At 38.0% G+C, this 17,106-nt stretch overlaps 1 protein-coding gene across 1 annotated transcript; it reads right to left on the reverse strand.

Annotated features, from left to right (window-relative positions):
* Nucleotides 1–3,515: 3,515 nt before the first annotated feature.
* LOC129430389 (uncharacterized) lies at nucleotides 3,516–15,404 on the reverse strand. Its single transcript, XM_073874837.1, has 8 exons — nucleotides 15,284–15,404; nucleotides 15,033–15,086; nucleotides 14,159–14,901; nucleotides 10,094–10,138; nucleotides 9,974–10,030; nucleotides 9,688–9,853; nucleotides 8,764–8,817; nucleotides 3,516–5,612 (listed from the first exon to the last, which is right to left on the reverse strand). Exons 2-8 carry the CDS (start codon nucleotides 15,079–15,081, stop codon nucleotides 4,846–4,848), a joined length of 1,881 nt encoding a protein of 626 aa, XP_073730938.1. The 5' UTR covers nucleotides 15,082–15,086; nucleotides 15,284–15,404; the 3' UTR covers nucleotides 3,516–4,845.
* Nucleotides 15,405–17,106: the final 1,702 nt, after the last annotated feature.

Consider the following 17,106-nt stretch of genomic DNA (forward strand, 5'->3'; position numbering starts at 1 on the left):
GTGAAATGAAGGAAGGAGAAAGATTAAATGAACACTTAAAACGAATGAAGGAACTTACTGATCAGCTAGGAGCAATAGGTTCTGTGATTGAAGAGGAAGACCAGATTGTAACACTCCTGGGTAGCTTACCACCAAGTTATGCTACAATTGTCACTGCACTAGAAACAAAGATAGACAATTTGACACTGCAATTTGTTCAGCAAGCATTAATAAATGAAGAGCAAAAACGAGTCAATGCTACTGATATCAATGATGCTACGTCAGGTGGTGCATCCGCCATGTCATCACAGTTTCGTGAAAATATGCAGGCTAACTCCAAAGCAGTGGGAGCTGAAAGACCCAGCTCGTGGAGATGTTACAAATGTGGAAAAGAAGGACATTTAAAGCTGGAAAAAGAAAAAGAAAACCCACAAAGCCAAAAGTATGATGTGTAAAGATGCAGATGACTCGTCTGAATGTGCCTTTGTTGCTGAAGAGGCAAACCCGATTAAGAAGCCACAACAGTATCGATGGTTGATTGATTCAGGAGCATCAAAGCACATGACATGTGATAAAGAAATTCTTCATGACTACCAGGAATTTTCAAAAGCACAGTCTGTGAAACTCAGTGATGGCAGAGTGGTTGAAGCCCTAGGACTTGGCAATGTCAGACTGAGAATGACTTTTAAAATCAGTGATGCAAAAAATGTATGATGTGTTGTATGTTCCAAAGCTATCTGGAAATCTTTTCTCAGTGGGAGCTGCTACAAGAAAAGGAAACACAGTGGAGTTCAAGAGGTCTCGCTGCTACATACGTTGGAAAGATGGAACACTCCAAGGAATGGGAACGCAAAGATCTGATGGACTGTATCAGCTGGACGATGAAGGAAGTTCGTCTGTTTGTTATGGTGCATCAAGTGTATCAGTATCCGCCAGCCTGTGGCATCAGCGCCTGGGACACACCACAAAGCTGAAGGAACTGAAAGATCTTGTGAATGGAGTGGAGTTCTCTGCAGAGAAAGAGATTCCTTTCTGTGAAGGATGTGTGGAGGGCAAGCTCTCTAGAAAGCCATATAAGCCAGTGGGAGAAATACGCTCCAAACGCAAGTTGCAGCTGATCCATAGTGACGTCTGTGGTCCCATGCAGACTGAGTCTATAGGTGGAGCAAAGTACTTTGTGACTTTTATCGACGATTACTCTAGATGCTGCAAGGTATATTTCATGAAACAGAAAAGTGAGGTCCTAAGCAAATTCAAGGAATTTGAGAAAACATACTCTAAAGAATGTGGACAAAACATCACAAAACTGAGAACAGACAACGGTGGTGAGTACACATCAAAGGAGTTTCAAGAATATTTGAAGGATCAAGGTATTCACCATGAGTTAACTGTACCTCACTCACCACAGCAAAATGGAGTTGCAGAAAGAAAGAATAGGACATTAATAGAAGCAGCTAGAAGTATGCTATCTCATGCTAAGTTGCCAAAGATGTACTGGGCAGAGGCTGTAGCAACTGCAGCTTACATACAGAACAGGCTTCCAACATCTCTCCTGAAGTCAGAGACACCCTACGAGAGATGGTGTGACAAAAAACCTGACATGAGTCACATGAGAGTGTTTGGCTGTGTTGCTTATGCGCATATCCCTGACATAGAAAGGAGAAAACTGGACAAGAAAGCTGTGAAGCTTCGTTTTGTGGGATATGCAAACAACGCAAAAGGCTATCGTCTGTTTGATGAAGAGAAAAGGAGAATTCTAATTCGTCGTGATGTCATCAGATTTTGACTGGAAAGATGAAGTGGAAGTAACCTGTTCAGAGAACGAGGTAACTGTGAACACAAATGAGAGTGGAACACAAGAAGAAGAGGTTGCTGTTGATGAAGCTGTTAGAAAAAGCAGCAGAATCAGAAGGGCTCCGAGGAGATATGGATATGAGGAGTTTGCTGATATGGTGACTGTTGATCATTATGCCAATATGTGTTGTGTTACAGAGCCACGCACACTGCAAGAAACAATGATGAGTCCTAATGCAAAGGAATGGGAGGAGGCCGCTGACTTGGAATATGAGTCACTGCTGGAAAATGAGACGTGGGACTTAGTGGATTTACCAAGGGATAGGAAGGCCATAGGATCAAGATGGGTGTTCAAAGTTAAGCATCGTAGTGATGGACGAGTAGAGAGATACAAGTGCAGACTAGTCGCCAAGGGCTACTCACAGTTGTATGGTGCTGACTATGATGAAACCTTTTCACCCGTGGTACGATTCAGCTCAATTCGTACATTACTGTCTTATGCTATCCAGAATAATCTACATGTGCACCAAATGGATGTCGTGACTGCATTCCTAAATGGACACCTAGAAGAAGAAATCTACATGGAGCAACCAGAGGGATACATCAAACCTGGACAAGAACACCTGGTGTGCAAATTGAATAAGTCAATCTATGGACTTAAGCAGTCTCCGCGCTGTTGGAGCAAGGCTTTTACGGAGTACATGAAAGACATTGGATTCAAACAGAGCACATCAGGTCCCTGTGTGTTTGTGAGATCAACACAAGAGCTTGAGATTCTTGCTGTTTATGTAGATGATCTAATTCTCATTACGGAGTCAATTGCAATTGCGAAGAATCCAGTGGATCACTCAAGAACTAAACACATAGACATTCGCTACCACTACATTCGTGAATGTGTGCAGAATGGGCAAATAGAACTAAAATATTGTCCATGAAGGCAGATATCCTGACCAAGCCACTGACTAAACAGAAGTTTGAATATCTTAGAAGAGAGATTGGGCTTTTTCCCATGTAATTGTTTAAAGTAATTACTGGTATAGGCACTGTTTTTGTGTTGAGTAAAAGAATGGTAAATGTTAAGGTAAAAGAAGTAAGAAAAATGGATTCTTACAAAGTTTTTTGTTGTTGTTGTTTAGTCTGAATAAAAATTATCTTGATACTGTATATGAAGGAGAGCACGGCTCTTAGTAATATAATTTAGTATGAAGTGCCTTAATGCCATTGTAAAAATTTAGTGGGAGTGTTGTAATACAGTAATTTTGACAATGAGTGGTGCTATTGAGTTACATTGAGATGTACTGCCATCTAGTGTCTGTTTGAAGTTCCGGTTGTATCTTGTGAATAAACAAGTGAAAGCAACACATATTATTTAAACACAAATGAAAAACAACACAACACAACACTTACTACTGCTCGAACTGTGCGCTTCTTTTCTTCATCTTCTGTTGTTTTATGTAACACGCGGTGAGTTTGCGCCATCTGCTGGACGGGAGCGTGACGCAACAGCTGCTTGATAACAGTCATTTTACCATAGTTACACACATACAGTTGTGTTCAAAATAGTAACAGTGTACTAATAAAAGTGAATAAAGTGCAAAAATGTAAAAACAGAGTTTATTTCCATATTTCAAATGTACTGATAACATTACACATTCAATTACAAATCAAAGCATTAACACTGTTTACAAGTCTGTCTTGTTCTTTTAAAGGGAAGCAAAAAATAAAAGAATTTTAATTTGTTAAAAAAAATAGCAATGTCAACATTTTTCTCTGTAGAGACATTTCTTAAGATTTAACTTCATTTTAACTATTGAACTATTTATATTTAGTTGCATAACCATTGTTGTTAATATCTCTTGCACATCTGTGTCAAATCAACTCAACCAACTTCTGGCACCCAGAAACAGCTATTTTAGCCCAAGATCCACAGTTCCTGTTCATTTTTAGGTTTCGTATCAAAAAGTGCATTTTTGGCCGTTGTGCGGTTTCCAAACACAAACTCGACCGTACTAGAGGTTATGGCTAAAGCAGTTTAACAATGCCGCTCCCACAATCTCTTGCTAAAAGTTCCCATGTAGCCCCATTCAATCGTTTGTATACAGCTTAGTACAAAATTCAAACTATAACCAGAGGTTCGGGTTTAGAACCATCTTGCAGAATATAGTTAAATAATATTACTATATACAACTGGCTTTATGCCCAGCTACACTACCTCCTGAACTCCAGCCAGCCTCCCGCCTCCTGTCCGCCATCACTGGACAAACCGACCAATCCACTGAGGTCAGGCACACCTGGATTAATCAGTTCGTTTGTGACTACTGAGGTCAGGCACACCTGGATTAATCAGTTTGTCCAACAATGGCAGACAGGAAACAAGGAGCCGGCCGACGCCCAGGAAGTAGTGAAGCTGGGCACAAACCCTATTAATGAGGAGAGGGGGACGAGAATGTGCGGTAGGGTGTGACTCTTCTGCCCCCGTCTTGGTCGATTTTACTCAGTAATTCAGCAGCAGATATATTTTATAACAATTGGTGAAACTCTCACTGTAATACAGGACAAAAAGGTGTTTTTTTCACAGAATAAACTAATTTTCCAACTAAACTTCACACTAATATTATTTTGATCATGCCACTTTCAATGAGTCTATAACTCGGAAAAAGTAGTGTGGATATCATAACAAATGGGTCTCCTGTTTTTCTATTACACTACTACATCTGTAAATAAATCATTTCTAATTCAGAAATATTACTACTACGGATAACAGCGGTTTATCACGTTACTGATCTGGCACTGCTATTATTTTCAACATAACTGTATATCTGATAGTTTCATAGATTTATTAATTGTAGGGTGGCTAAGATGACAGACAGGGTGGTTGAAGTCCCCCTAAAAAGGGTCTAGAACCGCCCTGATGTGAAATTTCTATCAGACTCTTAATGGATTCTGCCAACAAACTGGTATTTCTGAATGGTCTGAGGCTGGGATTAAACGAATTTGAAGCAAACGTTTTTTCATTTAGTGCTCTTGGAATCTAAACTCTTAAATGACAAAAATCACCATAGTAGGGACATTTTAAGGCCTTTCTTTAGTGTGCAGTGTCATGTGCCTTTTGAGATCAATCTTACGAATGAAGCTCTTTCCACACCGATCACATTTGTAAGGCTTTTCTCCAGTGTGGATTCTCATGTGCCTGTTGAGTTCGAGTTTACGAATGAAGCTCTTTCCACACTGATCACATCTAAAAGGTTTTTCTCCAGTGTGAATTCTCATGTGTTCATTAAGGGGGGCTTCATTCCTGAAGATCTTTCCACATTGATCACATCTGTAAGGCCATTTTCCTGTGTGATTGCTCATGTGCCTGTTGAGATCGCTCTTACGAACATAACTCTTTCCACAGTGATCACATCTGTAAGGTTTTTCTCCAGTGTGAATTTTTTTGTGTCCGTTAAGATTATACCTACGAACGAAACTCTTTCCACATTGATCACATCTGTAAGGCTTTTGTCCCGTGTGGATTCTCTTGTGGTCATTAAGGTGAAATTTATTCATGAAACTTTTACCACAATGATCACAGCTGTAAGGGTTTTCTCCAGTGTGAATTCTCATGTGCTTATTAAGTATATATTTCGTAGTGAAGGTCTTTCCGCACTGAGGGCACACAAGAGCATCCTTAGCTGTTGCCTTTTGCTTGTTGTTCCTTTTAGGTGACAAATTGCTCCCAGAAATCGAGCAGCTCAGAGATTCTTGCTTGGGTATCAAATGATGAGGTTTCTCCTCCATTTCATTGAGTTGTGAAATTTCCTCCTTTACCACTTTCTGATCTAAAACAAACAGAGAAAATCATTATAAAGAATTTTACACATTAAAAATGCACTGAGAACTTCTATAATTGTGTTTGTGTCTTTGTCCTTACTGGTTAAAGGGACATTCCACTTCGGCCGCTAGCACTTTTAGCATAGCTTAGCACAATCCATTGAATCTGATTAGACCATTAGCATCGTGCTAAAAAAATAGGAAAAATATCAAAACTCTTTGGTTATTTAAAACTTGACTCTTCTGTAGTTACATTGTGTGTCAGAAAGTATTTTATTTCCGGTAGTTTTATTCTGAAATTGCATCGACGTCATTTAATTTCCACATCTTCATTCACGACTCCATATTCTGTGGGATGGTGGCTCTCGTGTGCGTAATCTAAGAGAAAGTAAGTTTTATTTCGCACTAAGACGCAAATATTGCTATCGGACTTGTTTAGATATTGTTGTTTACTTTCACCTGTTTTTCTGTTAAGTATATTATGCGCGTGGTTTAATACTTTTGCGTGTATTTCTTTAGTTAATAGATATCAAGTGACTGCTATAAGCCATTGTTAGACTGGAGATTATTTCCTTTACATTATGTCAGCTTTACGTTGTACTCATGTGTGCTATATTTTAGTTCTTGTACCCTTTTGTATTACTGCTAAATCGTATTAAACATCTGTGTCACTGTTACGCCGCATTCAGACAGACAGCGATGTTATCGCTGTGTGTCGCTCGTCCCTTTCAATGAGGCGTTTATAAATCTGCTTGTCATACACAAATGAGTACCATCCACGCCAATAACTGAGGAGAGAAGGATGACGTGACTCCACTACCTCGTTCTCATTGGTAGTCGCTCCGGAAAATCGCTCCACATTTGCATAAAGTTAAACTTTTCTTAACTTTCTCGCGTCGCTGGACACGCCCATACGGTCGCCAACGGTCACTTCGCTCATGTCGCCCAGTTTCCATTGAAATGAATGAGATCGCGTCGCTCTGCTACTGCTGGTCGCTGGCTGTCTGAATGGGGGTTAGACGCAATTAGTGTGTAGATCAGCACGTCTTGGTCACGGGCCCTTACATAATGAGCGCATGGGGTGCAGTTGCATCCGCTTCCACTAGAGGGAGGCAAAGACCACCAAAGCCCTTTAGTACTTTGCTTTATTACCCTTTGTATGCCTGTATATTAGTTGTTTATGACTCTTTCTAGGTTATTTGACTTAATAATTATATTTCAGTATTCTGATTCAATGTTTATTATTGTATTGGATATAACTGTATACCTTTGTACATTTCATTATACTTTGTACATTGTGATTAATAATATTTTTATTCTTTGTTTCTTTTATAGAACACACATGCTGCATCCCCACACACCTACAACACAATCATATATGTACCTATTCGTACATAAATGCCTGTACTAAAACTTCAATAATAAAGTCAAAGGAAACTGTCAGACCAGTATTATCCCCTTGAGGGTGACTCACTCTATCACATTGTGTACTAAGGCCGACAGAAAATTAAAAGCTGCGATTTTTTTAGGCAGATATGGCTAGGAACTATACTCTCAAACTGGCGTAATGATCAGTGACTTTGCTGATGTAACATGGCTGGAGCAGGTGTAGTGATATTACGCACTGCCCGAAAATAGTCCCCTTAATAACTTTCAATAGCAGGTGACTATTTTCGGGTGCTGCGTAATATCATTACGCCTCCTGCAGCAATGTTACATCAGCAAAGTCCTTGATTATTATGCCAGAATGAGTGTGTAGTAGAGGTCGACCGATATGCTTTTTCTCTGGCCGATGCCGATTTTTTAGAAATCAGGGCAGCCGATGGCCGATATGTTTGGCCGATTTTCTATATGTACATAATAATCAAAATGTTCTCATCATTATTAGCAGATATTTTAAATGCAAAAATGTCACTATTTAAGTCAAAGTATTTAAAAATATATGACTGGTCTTTCTGAAGAGTTTTACAACCTCCTCTGCACCATGCATTTATCAGACACAGATATTACCTGACACTCTGCTGTCATCATCTTTGATCAGTTTTTTACCATGGCTTTTATTGCTTTGTAGGATAAAATCCTTATTTGGTAGACCTGATAAAATATTTATTCATCATAAAGTTAACATAGTAAATGTCTATGGTTTTTAGTTGAGACTGTTATTTAGGGCAAATCTTTCTAAACACATATACATTCTCATTTCTGATACGATATAAGTGACTTATTGTGCTGACAGTGACGTCTTGTGATTTTAGTGTTGGGACTGATCTGTTCATTCAAACGACTCTGTTCAAAGGAGTCAGTTCGCGAATCGGACGCGCTGTGTTGTAATCCAGGCTGAGCAACGCAAAACTGTAAACAAAGTCTTACTGTAACAACACGAAAAACATTTCCTTTGTGGATATGATTTGGTCTTCCGACCTTTTGCCATCGAGTCAGTTTTGTTTTGAGTAATAAAAGCAGGGAGACAGAAAGCGTGCGCGCGCGGCTCTTCTCTCTCTGTCACGCAAACAAAACTCATCATCACTCATTAATCACATGAAATGAGCCTAATCTTTGCACGGACAGTGCACCGCGAGACATAAGCCCGTCGCGCTGTTGTACTGTCTGCTTAATTTGCGCGATCCGCCATCATTTAGTAAAGCTGTTTGTGAACAAGGCATCGCTGCACACACCCGAGACGGGAGCGATCTGCTTGCAGCAAGAGGCAGCGTCACGAGTTCTACAACAGCGCTTAGGTGCCCGCAGATGCGCCTGCCTATTAATCGGCCTAATTTTGCAGCAAAATCGGCCAAAGCCGATTTTTTAAAATATGCCAAAAATCGGCCAATTAATCGGCCGGTCGACCTCTAGTGTGTAGTCCTAACCATATCTGCCTAGAAAATCACAACTTTGAATTTTCTGTCGGTCTTAGTACACGATGAAACTACAGAAGAGTCAAGTTTTAAATAGGAAAAATATTTGAAATAAACTTTCGTTATTTTTTAGCGCGATGATAATGGTCTAGTCAGATTTAATGGATTGTGCTAAGCTATGATAAAAGTGCTAGCGCCAGACCAGGAGATCAGCTGAATGTATTCAAAAACGGTAAGGGGAGCTGGAAAATTAGCTTATTTCGAAAAAAAGTGGAATGTCTCTTTAAACATTAGAGGCAGATCCTTAAATGAATCAAATCACCTTGATCTGTTTGTTCTCTTGCATTTGTGATTTCTTCTTTTGGCTTCATTAGGTCTGAAAAGAGAAAATCATTATAAACAATATGACAGTAAAAAACATAACACCAATCATTTTTGAAACTACAATTACAGTTTTCCTGTCTTTTATGTCAAAGCTGGCTAGTGATGTACCGATCAGGGTTTTTTTGCCCTCGAGTACGATTCATTTTCATTTGATCTACCGATACTGAGTCCTGATCCAATACTTCTATTATACATAAAAAAAGAATAAAGAAGAGCGAAAAAACAGATCCAGGATGTTCCTTATGTCATGCCGCACGCGTTGCTGTTTCTGTGTGGAGTCAAAAGGGTCTAACTCTGTCCCAGCGCATAACTATAGATGTGTTAAAAAATAATGAGAATATTATGTATATATGTACAGAACAGAGTTTGTGGTCTTTCACTCCGCTCAAAAAACGTGCGTACACACGGTCGAGAGCATTCGTATAGCGCACACTTATTCACGGCAAGTTTATTTTTTACAAATCCCGATATGTCCGTGGAAATTGCATTTGCATATTTCTATGCCCATTTTGTGCGTACCAAATTAGGATATCCTACAAAGCAATGAAAGCCAAGTGAATAAACAACCATACTTGTTTGCCAAGATGATGCCAAGAAATGATGACAACAAGAGTGACACAACTGTAAATTGTTAAATAATAAATAATATCTGTGTCTGATAAATGCATAGCCTTTATATATAGCGTGGAGGAGGTTATAAAATTTTTAGCCATACTTTGTGTTTAAGTGACATTTTTAAATATTAAGTACATTTTATAAACATTATGTTTACATGGGTGAGGTACTTTTAATGTGTGAGTGTATAAAAATGTCCATCAACCACCAAAGACCAATTCTGTCTCCGGAAAAAAACTGTGCATACCTGAATAAATCAAATCACCTTCATCTGCTTCTGTGTCTTCTTGTTTCACTTCTATCCCACAGTCCAGCAGATTCACTGATGTCTTCTGGTCTTCATTACAGACAGAAACCAAAAGCTCTGTAGATGTTTGATCAGTAAAGCCACAGAGAGAGACGCCAGATACATCCTGGAAATAACATTAAATCAAACAGTTGTGATGATGTACTTTCACTATAGAATCAACACTGAACACACAAACCTTAATCATTATGACAAAGAGTGTTTAAGTGTTTTAATTTATACAAACCTTTGTGTTGAGTTCATCTCTCTGTCTGAGCTTTGACTCCAGTAACGCCACCTCTTTCTTCAGCTGAGAGATTTCTGTCATCAAATCATCAATATCCAGCATGGACAGATCAGTTCCTACTGATTTACAGCACATCACATCCATCTGATCTCTCATGATGAACATCTGAACACAAACACATCACCATTATAATATTCACACAAAAACATCACCTCAATAAACGACTGCAGCTTTGTTAAACCAAGAAACAAAATCTTCCTGACTACAGAAATAACTCTGGAAACAAAGTGTATGGTAAAAAACTGCTTACAGTAAGCAAGAATAAAACTTCGTTCACCACAAAGATAACACACACATTATTTACACACAAATGAAAAGCAAAAACAACACAACACTTACAACTGCTCGAACTGTGTGTGCATATCTATGGAACTGTGAGCGTCTCTTCTTCTTCTTCATCTGTTGTTTTATGTAACACGCGCTGAGTTTGCGCCATCTGCTGGACGGGAAAGTGACGCAACAACTGGTTAACAACAGTTATTTAGTAAGGGATAATGTAGGGGCAGCCGGTAGGGTGACCACCCGTCCCGCGTAGCGCGTGAACGCACAGCGTTTGAAGCCCAATTCATGCGTCACGCAAATTGAGACCGTGTCACGCATAATCAATGCTTGCTTAAAAAAGCCTCACGCAGCCAAACGGACATTACTAGACAGTTCAGGCTCGCTCGCTACTCGCACGCTACTGTTGCCCCTCAGCTGAACTGCTGACTAGGTTGTTGTCAACTTTTCGTTGTTGTCATGACAGCGCAGTCCGCACGCAGCCACGCACGTGCATCCCTTTTAGATGCGCGCTTTCCAATTCGAAAAATGGAGAAAGAGACTGAGTCTGACTCTGCACCGCCATCAGCAATTAAAAAGAGAAGGTGTGGGTACAAGAAAGACTGGGAAAATAAATATTTGTGGCTGAAAGTCGTAAAGGTGTCTCCAAAGCACTGAACAGTTTTTTTCCTGCGCCTGCCTTTACTAACATGCAAGTTCACCATCCTTCCTCCCCCTTCTCGTTCCGTGAACACCTGGAGTTGTGAGTTAAGACTTTTTTTTAACTGTATCTGTGTTGTTGACCAACTTTAATTCCTGTTAATTCTATAATTTTATATTATAATTTATTTAAAGTGAATAAATTATAATGAAAAATAAATTAAATAGCTAAAGTAAATCGTAAATGAAAGTGCATCTGTCAATCATTGAATGTTCAAAATATTATGAATCTTTATTTTAAAAAAATACACATTGGTTGGCCTATTCATGAGCATACATCATGTTTAGGGGAATAGGGCATTATTAATATGCCATGTACACTGCAAAAAATGATTTTCAAGAAAAAAAGTCTTGGTATTTTTGTCTGGTTTTCAGTAAAAATATCTAAAAATTCTTAAATTAAGATGCTTTATCTTAAGGAGCAAAACGGCCCAAGAAAAGTCTAGTTTTTAGACCAAAAATATGAAATTTAAGTGATTTTGTGCATAAAACAAGGAAAAAAATCTTAAATTAAGTGTTTTAGAAAAATGTTCAAGATTTTTTAGCTTACCCCATTGGCAGATTTTTTTGTTTTGTGCACAAAATCACCCAAATTCAATATCTTTGTCCAAAAACTAGATTATTTTCTTGGGCTGCCTTGCTCATCAAGAAAAAGCACCTCCATCCAAGAACTGTTTGACATCTTTACTGAAAACAAGACAAAAATACAAGATTTTTTTCTAGAAAATAAATTTTTTGCAGTGTAAGGTGGTATGTGCTAGAAATGGGTAAACCACTATCAATAAGTCGGCCCGTGGGTCGGGTGCACCGCCGGGCCAGGGAGTGTCCCACATTGTCCCTCAGAAACACACCCCTTGTCCCCCCTTGGGCTTATTAGCAGGTGGTCACCCTAGCAGCCGGTAGTTATCGGGAAATAAGCCCCGACAGTGTGATCAGGACCCGACGCGAAGCGGAGTGTCTTGTATCACACTGAAGGGGCTTATTTTCCCGATAACTACCGGCTGCCTCTACATTATCCTGCTTATTACACAGCTACTTGCCACATAATAATAAAAAACTGGTCACGAATATGAATTTGAAACATTTTATTGGCATATTTGTTTTAAATTAACATTTTTATCCTTCCGCGAAACTTTGCACAGATGCGATCGTAATACCTTATTAAGATCCTCTGCTTCATACTTGTCTGTCTCCATTTTTTTCTCTTTTAGCCAGTCTTTGAGAAGTTTTAATGCCCATTCTGTATTTTTTTTTTGTGTTGGCTTCGTAGCTGTCATGCTCTATTTTGTCAAGTTCAGTCTCAGTAAGCTCTTTCCATTCTTAATTGTGGTTGTCCAGTGTTTGTCACAAGATGGCGCCAAACAGTAATCTTTGTTGGTGCGGAGGGATTTAAAACATGCAAGTAGCGCCGGATATGCGTTATTACTTTGGAGCGGTTATTATTTGAAAAGAACGAACCTGCAAATGTCTCAGCTGACCAATCAGAATCAAGCATTCCAGAGAGCCGTGTAATAATCATAGTTACACACTGGAAAGATGTGGAAATTATATTAGTAGAAAATTGGTTCGTGTGGTAGAAATTGATGTGTTTTTTTTATTTTGAGAGAGATAATTTGGAAAGTAATGAACAATATATTATACAGCTATTTATTGTATTAGGAAAATATCATATACACAAAACAAAATGGGCCCTTTGTAAACCAAACCTGTCACATTTTATAAATGATTTCAAATTATACAGTACCCCTTTGAAAAAAGTTAAGAACAAAAAAGCTCAGAAAACATATAATATTTTAAAAATACTCACATTTTTGTAATTTTTTTTCTTTTCTGATAACTTGTGAACAATATGCAGTTGTGTTTAAAATAATAGCAGTGTACTAATAAAAGTGAATAAAGTGCAAAAATGTTAAAAACAGAGTTTATTTCCATATTTCAAATGTATTGAAAACATTACACATTTAATTTCAAAGCATTAACACAGTTTACAAGTCTGTCTTGTTCTTTTAAAGGGAAGCAAATAAAATGAATATTAATCTGTTAAAAAATAGCAGTGTTAACATTTTTCTCTGTAGTGAAATTTCTGAAGATTTAACTTCACTTTAAACTATTTAATTATTAATATTTAGTTGCATAAACATTGTTGTTGATATCTGCTGCACATCTGTGTCAAATCAACTCAACAAACTTCTGGCACCCAGAAACAGTTATTTTAGCCCAAGATCCACAGTTCCTGTTCATTTTTAGGTTTCGTGTCAAAAAGTGCGTTTTTGTTGTCACCCCACAAGTTTTGAGCTGGACACTCCATAATAACCTCAATCCTTTTTGCCTGGAACATGGAATGGAAAAAATTAAATATGTATCCATCTGTTTGGCCCAGTGGTGGAAACCAAACATCATGGCAGAGGTTCGGGCTTAGCACCATCTAGCCGAATATAGTTAAATCATATTACAATATACAACTTAATTTTAGCAGAAATAATGACCAGCGGTTATGACTTATCACTCCGATAGCCCACATACAGACTACAGTATGAAATAAGGGTTACACTTACATAACAACTTAGTTAAGGTTAAATAATTAATCTACCATGCAATAACCAGAAGTTCATGACTTAAGCAATTTTAACAAATATACAGTTTGCTTTGAGAAAATGAGGAGAGGGGATGAGAAAGTGCGGTAGGATGTGACTCTTCTGTCCCCACATGGGGTAGCTGTCTTGGGGGTAGATGTAAATTTGATTAGATCTTTTAGATCCTCTGTGTAATAACAAAGGGTGGTGTCTTTGAGGTAGATATGAGCTTGATGAGATCTTTTTAGTTTCTCACCAGAATGTAGTGTCTTTGATAAACGGTTCCCTGTGGATTCAGCCATTTTGTGCCAGTTTTACAAATACCTTTTGTCAGGGTTTGCCATCACCTTACAAAACTGATCTTTTTTTCCTTGTATATGATACAATACCATGATTTTTTGCACCACCATGTTTAACTGTCTTTATAGTGTATTGTTGCTTGAATCATGAATGTATAATAAATGCCAAGAGCATTCGGTTAATATTATTATCTAATTTTTGACCAAGGTGGCATTTAGTGGTCTCTGCATCTGAACTCTTAAATTACAAAAATCAGCATAGAGGCATTTTAAGGTCTTTCTTTCGTGTGAATTCTCTTGTGGCTGTTGAGATCAATCTTACGACTGAAGCTTTTTCCACATTGGTCACATCTAAAAGGTTTTTCTCCAGTGTGGACACTCATGTGCCTGTTGAGTTCCAGTTTACGAATGAAGCTCTTTTTACACTGGTCACAGCTGTAAGGTTTTTCTCCAGTGTGAATTCTTGTGTGCTCATTAAGGGGGGCTTTATTCCTGAAGTTCTTTCCACATTGATCACAGCTGTAAGGCCATTTTCCAGTGTGAATACTCATGTGCCCGTTGAGATCGCTCTTACGAACATAACTCTTTCCACACTGATCACATCTGTAAGGTTTGCCTTCCGTGTGAATTTTTATGTGCATATTAAGGTCAGACTTACGAAAGAAACTCTTTTCACACTGATCACAGCTGTAAGGTTTTTCTCCAGTGTGGATTCTTTTGTGCTCATTAAGGTTACATTTCTTTAAGAAACTTTTTCCACACTGATCACATCGGTGAGGTTTTTCTCCAGTGTGAATTCTCATGTGATTTTTAAGTATATGTTTATATTTGAAGGTCTTTCCACACTGAGGGCAAATATGAGCATCCTTGGCTGTTGCCTTTTGCTTGTTTTTTCTTTTAGGGGACAAATTCCTCACAGTTATCGAGCAGCTCAGAGATTCTTCCTTGGGTATCAAATGATGAGGTTTCTCCTCCATTTCATTGAATTGTGAAATTTCCTCCTTTACCACTTTCTGATCTAAAATAAACAGAGAAAATCATTATGAAGAATTTGACAGCACTGAGAACTTCTGCAACTATAATTGTGTTTGTGTCTTTGTCATTCCTGGTTAAACATTAGAGGCAGATACTTAAATGAATCAAAATCACCTTGATCTGCCTGTTCTCTTGCATTTGTAATTTCTTCTTTTGGCTTCATCAGGTCTGAAATGAAAAGAGAAAATCATTATGACAGTAAAAACATAACACACAGATCATTTTTGAAACTGCAATTGTAGTTTTCCTGTCTTTTATGTCAATACTGGCGAACATTTATTATTTATGACATTGTGTAGTAAAGTTTTTTTTAGTTTAGACTGGAGTGAGGTGAAACCAGAACAAAGCAAAAGTTAGCTGCTAACCTTCATCTCCTTCTGTGACTTCTTGTTTCACTTTTATCCCACAGTCCAGCAGATTCACTGATGTCTTCTGGTCTTCATTACAGACAGAAACCAAAAGATATGTAGATGTTTGATCAGTAAAGCCACAGAGAGAGACACCAGATACATCCTGAAAATAACAGACTGTGATGATGTACTTTCACTATAGGATCAACACTGAACACACAAACCTCAATCGTGATGACAAAGAGTGTTTAAGTGTTTTAATTTCATACAAACCTTTGTGTTGAGTTCATCTCTCTGTCTGAGCTTTGACTCCAGTAACGCCACCTCTTTCTTCAGCTGAGAGATTTCTGTCATCAAATCATCAATATCCAGCATGGACAGATCAGTTCCTACTGATTTACAGCACATCACATCCGTCTCATCTCTCATGATGAACATCTGAACACAAACACATCACCATTATAATATTCACACAAAAACATTATTTCAATAAACGACTGCAGCTTTGTTATATCAAGAAACAAAACAATCCTGACTAAAAAAGTAACTCTGGAAACAAAGTATATGGTAAAAAAACTATTTACAGTAAGCACGAATAAAACTTCGTTCACCACAAGATAACACACATATTATTCACACATAAATAAAAAGCAAAAACAACACAACACTTACTACAGGGGCCTATACCATGAAGCTGGTTTAGTTGGTTAGCCAGCTTTGTTTAGGATTAGTTTGTGCAAATCCTGGGTTTTGGGTACCATGAAAATAGCTTTTACCAACAAGGCCTGCACATTGGCTTGGTTTTGTCAACCTGAAACTAATCCTGTAACCCTGAGTTTGTTTAACCATTTTCATGGTACGGGCCCCTGCTCGAGTCTCGAACTGTAAACTTCTCTTCTTCTTCTGTTGTTTTTTTTAACACGCGGTGAGTTTGCGCCATCTGTTGGACGGGAGGATGACGCAACAGTTACATCATACAGTTGTGTTCAAAATAATAGCAGTGTACTAATAAAAGTGAATAAAGTGCAGAAAAATGTAAAAACAGAGTTTATTTCCATATTTCAAATGTATTGAAAATATTAAACATTCAATTACAAATCAAAGCATTAACACAGTTTACACATCTGTCTTGTTCTTTTAAAGGGAAGTAAATAAAATTAATATTAATCTGTAAAAAAACAGCAGTGTCAACATTTTTCTTGACACTTATAAACTGAAGAAGTTTCTTAAGATTTAACTTTAAACCATTGAATGATTAATATTTAGTTGCATAACCATTGTTGTTGATATCTGCTGCACATCTGTGTCAAATCAACTCAACCAACTTCTGGCACCCAGAAACAGCTATTCTAGCCCAAGATCCACAGTTCCTGTAAATTTTTAGGTTTTACGTCAAAAACTGCATTTTTATTGTCACCCCACAAGTTTTCAATGGGGTAGAGATCAGGGGATTGAGCTGGACACTCCATAATAACCTCAATCCTTTTTGTCTGGAACCAAGATTTTGCCCTCTTGCTTGTGTATTTGGGGTTTTTGTCTTGTTGAAACACCCATTTTAGGGGCATTTCCTCTTCAGCCAAGGGCAACATAATCTTATCAAGTATTCTGATGTATTTATACTGTAAGGGGAAAAATAAAATATATATTCATCCGTTTGGACCAATGGTGAAAACCAAACATCATGGCAGAAGGATCATCACGCGCTTGGACTTTCCGGCGCTTACCAGCAACGTTTTAACATTACGCAACTTAGGTAGCTTCATCTGACTCTAAAAGATAAAGAAAAACCACATTGTTCGTAATTATGAATCAAATTGATGTAATTGTAGAATTTGGAT

Source organism: Misgurnus anguillicaudatus, chromosome 13 (genome assembly GCF_027580225.2).
Source record: "Misgurnus anguillicaudatus chromosome 13, ASM2758022v2, whole genome shotgun sequence".
Lineage (NCBI taxonomy): Eukaryota > Metazoa > Chordata > Actinopteri > Cypriniformes > Cobitidae > Misgurnus > Misgurnus anguillicaudatus.

Bases quoted from the DNA above. Each gene is read 5' to 3' on its own strand.
- LOC129430389 (XM_073874837.1), bottom strand. From the start codon at position 15,081: ATGAAGCCAAAAGAAGAAATTACAAATGCAAGAGAACAGGCAGATCAA. The intron at 10,139-14,158 runs CCTTAAAATGCC...GTTTGTGTTCAG, and splicing joins GAATTCACACGAAAGAAAGA to ATGTTCATCATGAGAGATCA. The intron at 8,818-9,687 runs GTATGCACAGTT...TTCTCTTTTCAG, and splicing joins AGGTGATTTGATTTATTCAG to ACCTAATGAAGCCAAAAGAA.